Genomic DNA, 13811 nt, shown 5'->3' on the forward strand with positions numbered 1-13811 from the left:
AGAAAAAAGAACCCTGTTAGCTGAGATGCTGTACAGTATTGTAGAAAATAAGGTGATCCATGGTCAGACAACTCCATCTTTGAGGTGTAAAATGTCTGAATTGGTTGGGGTGGGGGGCAGGAGGGGACAGAGAAAACTGTTTTTGCAAGTCACCATCGAGATGCAGTTCTGTCATTTCAGCTGTACCCACAGTAACTGTTTTGGTTTGCTCTGTATTTGTATAATTTTTCTTGCAACACAGTGAAGTTTTTGTAACATCATTACTGCTTCCAGTCCCTCACATCCTACTCCAGTGCTCACAGATTGTTGATTCAGCAGGTGACTAGAACTTCTCTGTATTTTCTATTCTTTGCACACTTGATGTCTGATTTTACCCCCCCCCCAAACTTCCTGAAAAGAGAATGGGAACTGTATAGTATTATTCAAAAAAAAGAAGAGAGGTTTAATTCCAAGCTATTGCAGGCTCTATTTATCCTGGGGTCTATAACAGTTTTCTAATTAGCAAGGTAAGCAAATGCTTCTGTTCATTGCTGTTCTGGTGACTGCAGTCAGCTGCAGGCTGTGTGAACATTGCTAATGCTTACTGATAAATGGTGTGTGTTTGCATCTCTGTCTGTGTGTACATGAGTAAATGATACAGAGCACCAGTAAGTTCACAGGAAGTAGCAATGGTCCAGGTGAAGTTTAATATCACAGTTTATACTTGTTTCTAATCTTAGCACTTGTTAAATAGAATTAATCTTGTAGAAAAAAAAAAAAAGCAGAACTCTTTCTGCCCTAGTGATGTGTGTTTCCAGTGTGTGTTTCCAGTGTCTCGAGGGGTTTGGGTCAGTGAAGAACTTCTGTCTGCTCTTGTGATGAGACTTAAACGAAAAAAACCTCAGGTACCAGGAATTGTGTTAGTTTGTAAGAAATTTAATGTGGTGTCAGCAAAGAGGTTTAATACCTTTTACATTTGTGGACTTGTTGACTCAGGAGCTGCCTTGGTGCTTGTTACCCAGGTGCTGATGTTGAGTCATTACTGAAGGAGCAGTCAGGGTAGGAGCTGTGCTCCCTGGCTCTGGCTCTCTTTTCTCCTCCCCCTTTTCCTTTGGAACAGGACTTAAGGATGGAGGAACATTAAATAAGAATGCTTTGAACAGCACCCTTCTCAGCAGGCCTGCACCAGGAACAGGTAACCTGTAACCCTGAGTTGAAACATGGTTGTGTTCAAAGAAGGGTGGGGGGTGGCAGTGCTGGTGCTGTGACAGGGCAACATTTGCCTGCTGGTGGCTGCAGTGAATCCTCCTGCACACTCCCAGCTCTGCAATATTTCAGCACATGTTTACAGAGTAGCTGGTGTGTTTTCCAGATTAGTTGGCCTTGCCTACTGTAAGGTGACAGTGTCAGAAATCTGCTCTTAAAAGTTCCACATTTTCCTGAAGAAATTTATTGCAAAGCAGTGGCTTTTAGTATTGGAGGATTATTTAAAAGGCTAAATTCTCTTTTTAATGCACATGTGTATGTGTGTGGAAACACACACTTTTCTTCCAATTTTGAATTTCTAATGTGTCTCATAGAATCCAGGTTCTCTCTCCTCTGTCAATATTTGTGACTAGTTAATGATCAACCTCTTGACCTCATGGCTGTTCCTGGTGTACAGCCAAATCTCTTTCCTGTCTTCCCCTAAAAAAAAATTAAGAAAAAAGTGAGTATAATTGCATGGTTCTGTGTAAATTGAACTCATTCTGGATCCTGTGTTTTTGAAAAAATGCTGCAGGTAGCAGAGAGGGACATGCTGTTGAAACCTGGTAAATCCTTTAGCCTGGGAAGGTAATAAGAAGAAATGCAAACTTCTGTGCTGTACCTGTGACTGCTGGTATGTGGTGCTTGGTTCCTCCTTGGGGTCTGTGCAGGGTCTTCCCTGAGCAAAGCATCAGCAGCTGCACAGGGGCTGGTTGTGCTCCCACCTCGGCTTCAGTAAGACTGGGCTGGGAGTGGCCTCTGCTCCATTTGGGCCATGTGTTCCCATGCTCCCCATGGCTTTTCCATGGCTTCCATGGGCTTTGGATCAGCCCCTGCCCCACAGCTCAGCTCCTGCCTGTTGGGGTGTGCAGCATCAGCCTGGCTTGGGGAAACAGAGGACAGGAGGTCAAAATGAACTGGGTAGAATTTGCTTTCTTTGTCTCTTCTTATCCTCTTGCTTCTACTTTTTCATCTTTTTTGCAGGCTGGTTTTGTGGCAACATACTAATTTTATTATTGTTTTCCCTCAGAAAGAAATCAGGAGGTCAGTGTTCTGGATGCTCACTAACATGGAGAGCAGCTCCTCACTTGGGAGATTTCTCCTGCTGATGTGCTTCATTGACAGCAGCTGCCTGTTTTCATATGAAGGTAGGTATTTCTTTTACTTTTTTAATTAAATTGTCTTTTTGTGGCAATGTTGGCATTTAAACAGAAACTACGTTCCTGTTCTGAACACCAAGTCCTGTGGGTTGAAGGAACACTTCCTGAAATGCACAAGAAACAAATTAATAGAAAGAAATTAATTCATATACATATTTGCAAGTGAAATCAACCTTTCTTAGATTTCTGTTTAGCCCACTCTCCTGTTGAAAAGTATTCTCCCTGTGACATGGAACCTGAGATCTGAATTGGTTTTGCATGGTAGAGGTTTCCAATTTGGAAATCTAAAATGAGGCACTTTCAACATGTGTTCTTGGACCTCGTGTTGATTGTACAACTACTACACAAGGTTTGGAAATGGCTTCAGAGAGCTGTGGGACAGGCACCAGAGTGTGCAGGATCTCAGGAATCATCGTGGCTGTCCTTGCAGAGGAGGAAGAGCAGAGCAGAGTATCTGCAAAGGCTCTGTGGGACACCCACTTAACGGAGGTAAATCCTTTAAGATGACCCAGAACACAAGAGGTGCTGAAGGGAAATTCTGCTGATGCAAGTGAAGGAAATGTTCTCCATTACCAGACAACAGGATCTGTGCAAAGCTTTTCTCCACTGAGTTTTTGTGGGCTGTTACTAATTGCCTGGAAATGAACCAATATAATATCATTCTAGAATTTCAGTCATTGCTGTAAATACTGATCCTGCAACTGCAAATAGATCTGTGTTTTCACAGTCCATCTCCAAAACTGGGTTCTTTGCCAGAAGGTTTGACTTGTCCAGGGCACTAATCCCTAGCTGGGAAAAGCAGTGCTGTGTGGATTTCCATAGGCTTTTTTGGGATTACAGAGTGAGCTTTTGTCTCATGACACTTGGAGCAGCAGCCTTTCCATCTGCCAGGTGGGCTTTGGCCATGGGGCTGCACTTCTGGGATCAGTGCACCCACAAGGGGTGTGGGTGGAAAAACCCTGGCACACTGCTGCAGATAGAGGTGCCTTGGCAAAGACGTGCTGTGGAGCAGAGGGGGTGTGTGGGGAGGACATTACTGACACAGTCCTTCTTTTGGCCATTCCTCCCTTAATTTATTGGCAGTAACAGCTTAAGGCATCACAGGAGGAGGGCAAATACCTTAGTGAAGCAAAGTTGAGATGAGCTAAATATAAGCACAAAACTGACACTGATATTTCTCTTAATGAAGGATTGGTGTCTGTTCTATTGTGGCCACAGTAGAACCTGGAGAACTCTATGACTCCATAACCAAATATCAAGCCAATAATTGTTGTGAATCAGGATGGTTAAGCAGAAAAATCTAACCAGCCTCCAGAGAAGAAGCAGCAATACTCAAGAGTCTTGTGGAATAAAAAATTTCTGCACTAACCTGCAAGTCTCAGTAGTGGCTCTTTTGACTCACTGAAAGCAGGCTCAGACTACTGATACGTTTTGCTGAAACACAGACTAATTTTATTTTCCTTTGGGCTGTTTGTGTAGATTCCCACTCCCTCATTTATATTGTTTTTCCCACTGAAAGCCTGTCTGACTGTGACTGTGGCAATGCCGCTGTGTTGCCTTCAGCACCAACTGTTCAGTTTTGGTCTTCTAGTGTTTGTGAGAAAAGACAAAGCCCACGAGGTGCTGCGAGTCCAGAAACGTGCCAACCACTTCCTAGAAGAGATTCGTCCAGGGAACTTGGAGAGAGAATGCAATGAGGAAAAGTGTTCATTTGAGGAGGCCAAGGAGATCTTCCATTCGCAGGAGAAAACGGTGAGAAACTTGATTTTAGGAGAAACAGAGGAAAGTCAATGGTGAGGTCCAAGTAATCCTGCCCAGGTCACCCAGTGTGGCTCTGGAGGTGTGTGTCTATGGATTCTGCAGCTTGGGTCACTTCAGGGTGATTCAGGGAGGGTCACCACACCAGGGCACCTGTGAGACTTCACTTTGTGAGTGCTCAGTTTGTTGTGTAAATGTTAAACACAAATCCTTGGAAGTATCTAAAACCCATTTCTGAGAACATCAATCCAGCAATGTGACTGGGACATTTTAAGAGGTCACTTGCTTGTCCAGACCCTCCAAATCCAGGGGAGGAGTGCCTCATTCCCAGGGCCAACAGCATCTGGCTGGAAGCAGGGCTGGGGCCTTCTGGGGCCTTGTGCTGAGGCAGGAGTTGGAGCTGCAGAGTTCAACAGGTGCCTGGTCTCTCCTGGATCCAGCCCAAGGTGCCAGGAATGTCTCTGTAGCAGGTAAAGCAGCACAGTAGAAATGGCTCTTCAGAGCAAAGCAGCTGATGCTGAGGCCTTACAGTGACACCTTTTGGGGAGGGGGGGTGTGGTGATGGTGTCACTTGAAACTCCTGAGCTGGTGCCACAGACCTTTCAGTGGCTGGAGCGTTTAAGGATCTGAGCTTTCAGGTTCATTTTGATTCCAGTACAGCCCAGTTTATGCACTCTGTGACTGGTCCATGGTGCAAACAGAAGTAAATGGCACGGTGGTGATCAGGAGATACTGTTGTGAGATTGTGTTTATGGCTCTAATGAAAATGTCAGTTTACATGGACCCTAATAAGACAGCTTTCTAAACTATGTCTTCAGTAATCAGTATGACCATTTGTTGCCTATTCTCTTCATCTGTGATTTCCTCTTGCAGATGGAGTTTTGGTTCAATTACAAAGGTAGGTAAAAAAGGAATTTTTAAAAAATGTATTTCTTGTGTCCCTCCTGGGTACAAAGAACTATGTGGCAATTGAAAGCCAGGCTTCTCTTAATTCCTGGAGTTACACTGTGCCTTGTTTCTTCTCCTTAGGTTTAAATCCATGTAGTACAAATCCCTGTAACAATGGTGGAGTCTGCAAAATAAGACATTACAATTACTTTTGCATCTGCCCCCCAGAATTCAGAGGACACAACTGTGAAATAGGTGAGTGCAGGAATAGACATGTTGGCATTCATTGTGAAGGAAGAATGGCATGTGGCCATCTCCTGTCTGCTCCCAAGAAAGGCCCCTTTTCATCACTTTGGAGGGATAACAACTCTAGTGACTCCTGCCATAGATGCCTGCACTGGAGATTGTTCATGGTGAGGCTCTTCTCTTTTACTGAGTCAATCAAACAAATTAGCCAAAGCTCATTGAAAGGGGAAAAGTGTGCTATATTTATGTTGTAATATATGAGTGACGAAAAAGGAAGGATAAAAACTGCCTTCTCTTACCAGATTTTTCATCCTCTGAAATGCTCTACCCAGTTTGCAAACTGAGGCATGAAATAACAGCAAAAGCCAAACTGTGGAAACTAAATTTTTTTCCTCCAACTGCTTTTGTTGACCTTTTCTTTGTACAGTGAAGCAGTTAAACATGACTGTTTTTAATTTAACAATGAATAAAAATCTCAGTCAGTTTCAGGCAAGGTCAGACCCCCACCCCCCCAATGCCCAGTGCTTTAAACCTGTCATGATATAAAAGACAAGATGTGCAGATGGATCAAAAACTGATGCATTTAGAAGTGTTTGCTCTTCCAGGCCTCTTCTTGCCCCTGCTCCACAGACAGAAAGGCCCAGCTGTGGCCTCAGGGCAAAGCTGGCAAATGGGAGAATGGTCAGAACAGAACAAACCAAACATGAGGTCTGGTTTGCTGCACACCAGTGTGCATGTCTGGAACTGTAAGGGGGGTGGTTCCTTCTGTTCCCCTGAGCGCTTCCAGCAGATGTTTTCCTACTTTGCCTCATGCACTAGTAGCTCCAGGAGCTGGGTGCTGTAACTGCGGGTGTTTCCCCGGCAGAGAGGTTGGAGTGCTGGTACAAGAACGGCGGGTGCTGGCAGTACTGCAGGGACAGCAGCGCCCTCCAGGTGGAGTGTTCCTGCGCCAGGGATTACACCCTGCACGAGGACGGGAGGAGCTGCGTGCAGGCAGGTAAAGCACGGGCTGCTGGGGCCACCTCAGGAAAAAGAGGAGGGTTTCAGGCACTGACTTTCCCTCCACTGGATGCGAAGAGCTGCACATGCTGTGGCTACCGCAGCTTGCACTTACTGTATGAAAAGATCTGTCTTATTTGTAATGTTTATTTTAAATGTTAAGGTTCCTCTCTGTCTGGTGTCTGTAGTCTAGTGCCCCTTTGAGCACATACTGGGTCAAGGAGCAGGCAGGACAGTTTGGAGTGGGCCTGTTCTAGCACAGGCTTAGATCAGCTAAACTGAGTCATGAGGCTGAAGTGCAGGGGTGGGAGGGGAGAGGACAGGACAGGGGGCTTTGAAATGTGGTGTTAGGCAGAAGGGGAGGGCTGGGTCAGTATTCTTTCCTGAAGAGAGCCCTGGGCAGGCTGCTCCTGGCTGATGGCTCAGAAGAGACACAGCCACAGGCCCATTTCTGGGTAATGAGTTCTGCACACTCAGCCAAGGGGGGACCAGGGGGGAGTTGGACATCACGAGGTCAGAGTTGTTCCAGGGGGGTCGAGTCCCATTCTTGGACAGGAAAAGTGTTGCTTTGTGTTTGAGTTCGCACACACCTAATCACCAACACACCCTAATCTCAGATCTTGGTTTCTGTCATTCCTTCTTCCAGCACCGTTTCCCTGTGGCTTGATCAAAGCCAGGCAGGCCCTGGAGGAACAGCGGCGGGGGCCGAAAAGCCTCCTGAGGAGCCAGTGGGAGCACAGGGATGTGCCTGAGCTGAACAGCAGCACAGAGGGCACAGCTGGGCAGACAGAGCTGGAACACAGTGATGTTGGGGAAAAGGAGACCATAAAGGATGCCTTCGGGCACGCTGGACAAACGGAGATGGCAGGAGATGCTTCCAACTGGCAGAAGACAGTGGTGGGCTCTGTGTCCCAGAAGCCCCTGGGGGAGGAGCTGGATGGCCCTGAGAGCCACAAGGCAGTGGAGGGAACTGGGAGAGGCCTGGCTGAGCCAAGCCAGGGCCCTGCATGGCAGAACAAGAGCACAGCACCTGCTGCCAGGCAGGAAGGAACAGGGGGAAACACCACAGGGCAAAACCAACGAGGGGAGGGCACTGGCAGGAACAGAACGGGGGCTGAAGGGCTGCATCAGAGCAGGGACAGGGGAGACGGTCTGGACGTGCCTCAGCCCACCCAGGCAAACATCAGCTCTACTTTGGAGCACTGGGACCCCAGGATAACAGGAGGAATGCTGTGTCATCGTGGACATTGCCCCTGGCAGGTAATACTTTACTTCCAGTCTGGCCAAACACCACACCTAAGTGCTTTCTTGCTTTAACTTTATTGGGTCCTTCAGGAGCAGAGTTCATCAAGCCATTATAAAGTTTTTTCAGGTCGAGAGCAATGGAACCACGTGTATTTCTCAGCCTTCAGCAGGGCTTTTTGATGATACAGACCTTAGATGCCTTTGATTCTTCCCGTCCTACATATGTATGCTTTTGGATTAGAATGTAATACCTTCTATCTTAATCCAGTCAGATCTCCTGGGCTGTTATTCAGGTTGTGTCTGCGTGTCCTCAGGGAAAAGCTGAGCTTCTGCCTCCCTGTGGAAGGCTGGTAATAGTTTTCCTGAGGCAGATTCTGTGGCCAGGTGAGATTCAGTAGATTTGGGGCTTTTGTGTGTGTGTCCTTATTTGTTACTAATTTTCACTATATTGTCTCTCTTTGGTCAATGTCCTGTTACTGTTTGTAGAGAAATTCTGATCTCAAACCCTTCACATTACCCTCAGTCAATTTACTGCTGGCACACAAGTAGATTTCCCAATTCCACATCAGAAGGTATTTATAGGTGGAAAAATCATAGTCTGAACCTGGGTGGACCATGCATTGTGCACTTTGGCAAGCTGAAATGTCACTATTAGCCACTTTTATGGGTTTCCATCAGCAGCTGCTTCCCTTTGGATCAGTAGACTGATTTTGGGTTCTTTGAGAATGTTGTTTGTTGTCCAACCTTATAGAGTTCCTTCTGGAAATGAAGTGTTACCACCAAGGTGGTTTTAAATTGTCATTACATCAAAAAATTTGTAATTTAATGTTGAATTTAAAGTGTATCTATCTATCAATATAATTTTTAAAGGTTTTTGTAAACCCTTTGCATTCTAGGTCTTCATAAGACAGCATTTTCTGATAAGTGTTCTTTGCTACTTTTCAATGTTTATTTCTAGCACTACTGAACAGAATTAAAAGCATCAACAGTACACAGAATTAATAGTTGAGGAGATGCTGAGGCATTGATGGAGTTTATAATTGTGAACAGACAAGACAGACATCAAACACTGAGCACCATGTTTTAACCTCTCCATTTGCTACTGTGTAGATCATTACAAATTTTATTACCTGATTACTAATAAACTGCACCTTGTGTCTCTGTTCTCCACCCCTCCCAAAACATTTGACGCCACATGAAAAATAAATCACAGTCATACTTGTTCCTTCAGAAGAACATCAGCCACTGCAGCTGTAAGTCTGCCTGAGCTTGTCGAGCTTAGTTCATTAAATACTCTGCTCCCTCGTCCCAGCAGTGCAGTGATTTTATTACTGTTTTCACTGCCCTTTGCTTGGTGGGCCGGTGCTCCTGCCGGGTGTGTTCCTTACGTGGGTCAGAGCCCGCAGTGTGTGCACACCCCCGGCCCAGCCGCGGTTCTGCCTCTCCCTTCCCGCAGGTGCTGATCCGGGACAGCCGGGGCGTGGGGTTCTGCGGCGGGAGCCTCCTGAGCAGCCGCTGGGTGGTCACGGCCGCGCACTGCCTGGACCTTGTGAGCCCCCACCACGTCACTGTGGGTGAGCACGGGGGCAGGGGCAGGCACAGCACAGCCAGCCCCACCCGCATTTAGGGACCACTTCAGCTCCTTGGCAGCACAGAGGTGCCAAAGGGCTCAGCTGGTCCCTTTTGTTTTCATGGAGAACCTGGGGAAACAAGGCAGAGATCTGTCTTCTTCTGTCATCCATTTTGGTAAACTCACTGTGCACAGAGCCTGAGCAGAGTGACCTCTCAGGAGGAAGAAGGGTTCCTGTAGGTGACTGTCTGCTCTCAAGGCCATTTTGGTTCTTAATCAGCCTTAATTACCTGCTGTGCTGCTTCTTCCTTGTTGCCTGTAACTGCCCGGGAGCACAAAGCCCCTCTCCCCTGTTACAGCCACAGGAATTGGCCCCCTGCAGCAGGAATGCTGCAACAAACACAACCTTGTGCCACAGGGACCCTCCCGAAGAGGGATGTGCAGGAGGAGCAAACAGCACTGGGGAACCGACAGGAAACAATTCTTCAGCCTTAGTCCCAGCTGCAGCTTAATGCTGATGTCATGTCCCTGAGAGGGGAAACACTGTCCCATGGAAGTTTAGACACAGCTCTGCTCACTGAAAAAGACTGGCAGTGTTTACGGGAAATCATCTCCGTTAATATCTCATCATCCAGGCCCCAACTCCGCCTAAAGGACACCTGGAAAGTTTGGTTTGCAGGATCACAGCTGTCCTTGTTACATGCAGCATTTGGTTTGGGATGTGCCTTCTCAGGACAAAATATCAAAGCGTTAGTTCCCCGTCCTTCCTGTTTCCCAGTGACGATACCCCAGAGGCTGTTTACAGTTTGCTTAACGTTTTAACTTGTCCTGGCTGCAGGAGACTTCGACAAATACCAGAGGGAGTTCAAGGAGCAGAAGATCGCTGTGGAACGGAGCTGGACGCACCCACACTACGATTCCAACGACTACAACGGTGACATCGCGCTGCTCTACTTGAGCAGTGCCGTCGTTTTCAACGAGTACGCGATCCCCATCTGCCTGCCCAGCCCCGGCCTGGCCGCGCTGCTCTCCGAGGAGGGGCGGCTGGGGGTGGTGAGCGGCTGGGGAGCCACCCACGCCCGCGGCTCCCCCCTGCGCTTCCTCATGAAGGTGCGGCTGCCCCTGGTGAGCCTGGAGCGCTGCCAGCGGGCCATGGACAGGCTGGTCACCGACAACATGCTCTGCGCGGGGCACGGCACCGCGGCCACCGACGCCTGCAAGGGGGACAGTGGGGGCCCCTTCATCGCCTCCCACCGCAACACCTGGTTCCTCCTGGGCATCGTCAGCTGGGGCGAGGGCTGTGCCCAACAGGGGAAATACGGGGTGTACACCAGAGTAGCCAACTACATCCCCTGGATTAAAGAGGTGGTTGAAAGCGTAGCAGATTCAGAAAACTTTTCCATTAACTTTTCTTAATGCCAGCTATAGGAGCAGGAATAATTCTACTATTACAGTGTTTCAGTCTACAACACGGGGCCTGTTCTTGTCCTTAATGGTGTAAAAATCAAGCTCCTTACCCTCAAGGAAATTTTGAGAGGGTTAAATTGCTTATTCGAGTATTGCTAAGTAAAATACTTGTGTATAATAAAGAACAATTTGCAAGTAACAGAGGAGAAAACAACTTTTCTTAATGTAAATTCTTATCAGGAAGATTTTTTTAAGCAAAAGCTTTACATTTCTCAGGCCCACCTGCGTATCACAGACAGGCACACTCAGTTCTCTGTACAAATTCAGTGCTTAGCAAAGCAAGTGCAGTTTGGGTGGTGGTGTCTGGCTCTAGTTGTGAGACAGACAGTGCTGAAGTTCTGGAACTGGGCATAAACCGAGCAGGAATCCACCCAGCTCCAGGAAGATTAAAGGATTGTGCAGTTAAAATTCTCAACAGGTGATCCATGTCAAGTTTTGATTTTGTGACCTCTCCTACAACTGACTGATGTTTTAATTACAACCCCCCAGCACACTCCATTGTTACCATTCCACAAGAAACAGAACCCTTCTGTTTGCCTCAGAAAACACACGGTGTTGAGCTATTATGATGAATGTTGATAGGAAGAATTTGAATTAGGCTTTGCACAAGACCACCAAGCCCAGTACCTCAATGAAACATCTCCTAGGATTTAAAAGTAGCCCCGAGCCCCCAGTGACTAGAAGACTAGACTGAAGCACCAGAACTGCAAAAAAAAATAAAATTGAGGGAAGAAAAAAGAATCTATTGGACTTTTAGGGCCAAACAGACCCTGGCTATGAACAGCTCTGCAGTTTCCTTGTTCTTCACAGCTGCACCTGCCACTATGGCAGTAAGGAAAGCCCTGGCTTTCAATAAATTCTTAACTAAAATTGGAAAAACCCACAAATCCCTGAAGGTCTCAGCATGCTAAAAACACACCCCTGAGGTGGTTACTGCAGCATACACATACCTGGGGAGAGCAGGTGAAGTTGTCTTAGGAGCAGAATCCCTCTCGTGCCCCAGCCAGCACAGGCATCCTCCTCCTGACGTTGGTGTCCCAGCACTCAGCTCTGTGTTACTTCACTCCCTCCAGTCTCACAGGGCCACATCAACATGGGACTCTCCACACTCTTGCATTCACCCATTACCAGTGCCAGCAGTAACTCACCCAAACACCATAATCCCCACCTCAGAGAAGTCCCAGAATTACAGAACACACATTACAGCAAACAGGCTCCGCTCCTCTGGAAGGAAGGCAACTTTCTTACTGAAGGAATTCCAACTGCCAGTTATCCCTGCAAGGAGGAGAGTCCTCTTCTTGTAGGCAAGCTCAGCAGAGACAACCATTTGTGGAGGTAAAGGCAAAGAAGCAACATGACCAGATGTTGCTCTGCTGTTGTTCTGTAGCTGCAGGGACAAACAAATAGCAGCATGATCCCCCCTAACACAGAGACAGGAACCTTCTTCTCCTTCCCACTGGTAAAACAAACCTTTTGCAAAGTCACTAGTGAGCTACAGAAACATTTTAGCTGGAAACTGCTGGAATTTTTAGTGGTTGGTCTGCTGGGCTTTCCTGAACTTTACATCAGTCTTCATGAAAAATAAAATCCTTTGTGTGGAAAATGGTCAGTATTTCTAATCAAAAGCAATACATGTAGATCTCCAAAGACATAATAACTGATTAATAAATCACTGAATAAAGAGGAACTGGACAACTCTGAACAGAAAATTAACCATTCACGGCTTTTCCACATCCAAGGTGGTCTGTGCATACCTTCCCCTGAGTAATCAACAAGCAGCCCAAAAAAACAGAAGATGTTTTATTGTCTGAAGTGTTGCAATACAACAAATACATGATCTGTACAAAGGACATGATAGGGCCAGTTAAATACTATCAGGAGAAAGAAGTCTTCATATTCACAGTCCTCAGACAACATCTTCTACCAGAACCTGAACCAACAACTCAAAGATTCACTTAAAAAAACCCCAAACAAGTTGTAAAAAAATTTAAAGGTCTCCAAAGAGTCTGTGGGTGCACTGTCTGACAGCAGAGCTCATGGAGCATTCTGTGAAGGGTCACAATGGCATCTTATTACCCTCAATGCTGATTTTCACTGCATGGGCCGATCTGCTTTTTTTCCTGATATCTGTGAATTTCCGCATCTGTTTGTCCAGTCGACTCACCCCTTTCTTAGAGGTCCCCTGGAACTTAAAAAATAAAACTAATAATTACCACGGAAAAAAAAGCAGAGGTCCCAGAGGTCCAAGGCAAGCGGCGCATGCGAGGTCCCACCTGGGCCTGGCTGGTGGATCTGTCCCTCCCCAGAGTGGGGAAAGGCCTCCCCCAGGATCTGCATGGCCCGGGTGGAGGCAGAGGCACTCAGCCATCACCCTGTTTGCTGGCTGCAGTTTGCAGGTTTTCTCTCTAGTGGCTGGAGGTGTGTCAGAACCACAGTGCACCCCTGTCACCCAAAAGGGCTTCCTGGGGGAGTTCAGACATGGATACACTGTGACTGAGGCTGACACAGCATTTCCAAACTGCCATTTACTTTAAAGGTCATGGATTAGTCCTTATAAAGCAAGAGATTACTGGGAAAAGTGTGTAGGGAGAAGCCAGAGAAACGCTAAGCTGACCATACAAGCTCTTATAAGTTATTGCATCTCATCTCTGTATTTGAACTGCAAGTGAAAAGCAGGCAGTGCAGCAGTTATTCTGCCCAGATTAAATACAGTGATGCTGTAACCAAACATCACTGAAGACAAACAGCAAGGACCTTCCAAGCCATAGCCCATACTTCCTAGAAGGCAATTTCCCCTAACTAGACAACAGAAATAATAAATAATGAAAACGCCACACCTTTAAGTTTAGGAGAAACAGAGATATCCAAAACATGCTACATAGTATCCGACAAAACACATCCGTTAGAAACTTGTTCCCATTGCTGAGGAAGGTGCCCCTGACACACTGATTTTAAATAAACTTTATTCATAAAACTGTTCACTACTCATTGAAATTATAGCTGAAGTTTCACAGTGATTTTTAAGAAAATATTTTTTTTAAACAAATAAATATGAAGCTTAAACTCAACAGTTATCTATCACTTGTGCTCATCTCTTCCTGTCACTGTCAGCTTGTGGCAGCTCTGCTCAAAGCACTGAAATGCAGACCAGGAATTGTCAAAACAATTCCCACACTGATGCATGTTCTCCCACCCCACACTCACAGTGGGGCGTTTCTTCTCCCCCGGTCTCATTCTCTGCCTCCCATCAACCA

General features: G+C 46.6%; 2 protein-coding genes across 11 annotated transcripts in view; one reads left to right on the plus strand and one right to left on the minus strand.

Moving 5' to 3' along the window:
* Positions 1-14: 14 nt before the first annotated feature.
* On the plus strand, positions 15-10696 carry LOC116791414 (coagulation factor IX-like). 4 transcript variants are annotated; one of them, XM_032697343.1, is made up of 9 exons: positions 15-1687; positions 2255-2372; positions 3976-4136; positions 5016-5040; positions 5172-5285; positions 6142-6273; positions 6922-7535; positions 8977-9094; positions 9929-10696. In XM_032697343.1, exons 2-9 carry the CDS (start codon positions 2282-2284, stop codon positions 10504-10506), a joined length of 1833 nt encoding a protein of 610 aa, XP_032553234.1. In that variant the 5' UTR covers positions 15-1687; positions 2255-2281; the 3' UTR covers positions 10507-10696. The 4 variants fall into 4 exon arrangements, with proteins under 4 accessions (XP_032553234.1, XP_032553232.1, XP_032553233.1 ...); XM_032697341.1 differs by lacking the exon at positions 15-1687 and adding an exon at positions 1694-1858; XM_032697342.1 differs by lacking the exon at positions 15-1687 and adding an exon at positions 1694-1812.
* Positions 8805-13811, minus strand: part of IWS1 (interacts with SUPT6H, CTD assembly factor 1) — a 28097-nt gene continuing 23090 nt past the window's right edge. For 3 of the 7 annotated variants that reach the window (XM_032697333.1, XM_032697332.1, XM_032697336.1), the window contains one exon: positions 12338-12745. In XM_032697333.1, the coding sequence (XP_032553224.1) occupies positions 12614-12745 (132 nt within the window). In that variant the 3' untranslated portion in view covers positions 12338-12613. Of the gene's footprint in view, positions 9221-12337; positions 12746-13811 lie in introns of those variants that run through there. The other 4 variants (XM_032697337.1, XM_032697334.1, XM_032697338.1 and 1 more) reach the window with 4 other exon arrangements.

This window comes from Chiroxiphia lanceolata, chromosome 10 (genome assembly GCF_009829145.1).
Source record: "Chiroxiphia lanceolata isolate bChiLan1 chromosome 10, bChiLan1.pri, whole genome shotgun sequence".
In the NCBI taxonomy this organism is placed as follows: Eukaryota; Metazoa; Chordata; class Aves; order Passeriformes; family Pipridae; genus Chiroxiphia; species Chiroxiphia lanceolata.

Excerpts from the sequence above, each read along its gene's own strand:
- LOC116791414 (XM_032697340.1), top strand. Across the intron at positions 4,137-5,015 it reads TCCATTCGCAGGAGAAAACG|ATGGAGTTTTGGTTCAATTA; the intron begins GTGAGAAACTTG and ends TTCCTCTTGCAG. Across the intron at positions 6,274-6,921 it reads GAGGAGCTGCGTGCAGGCAG|CACCGTTTCCCTGTGGCTTG; the intron begins GTAAAGCACGGG and ends TCCTTCTTCCAG.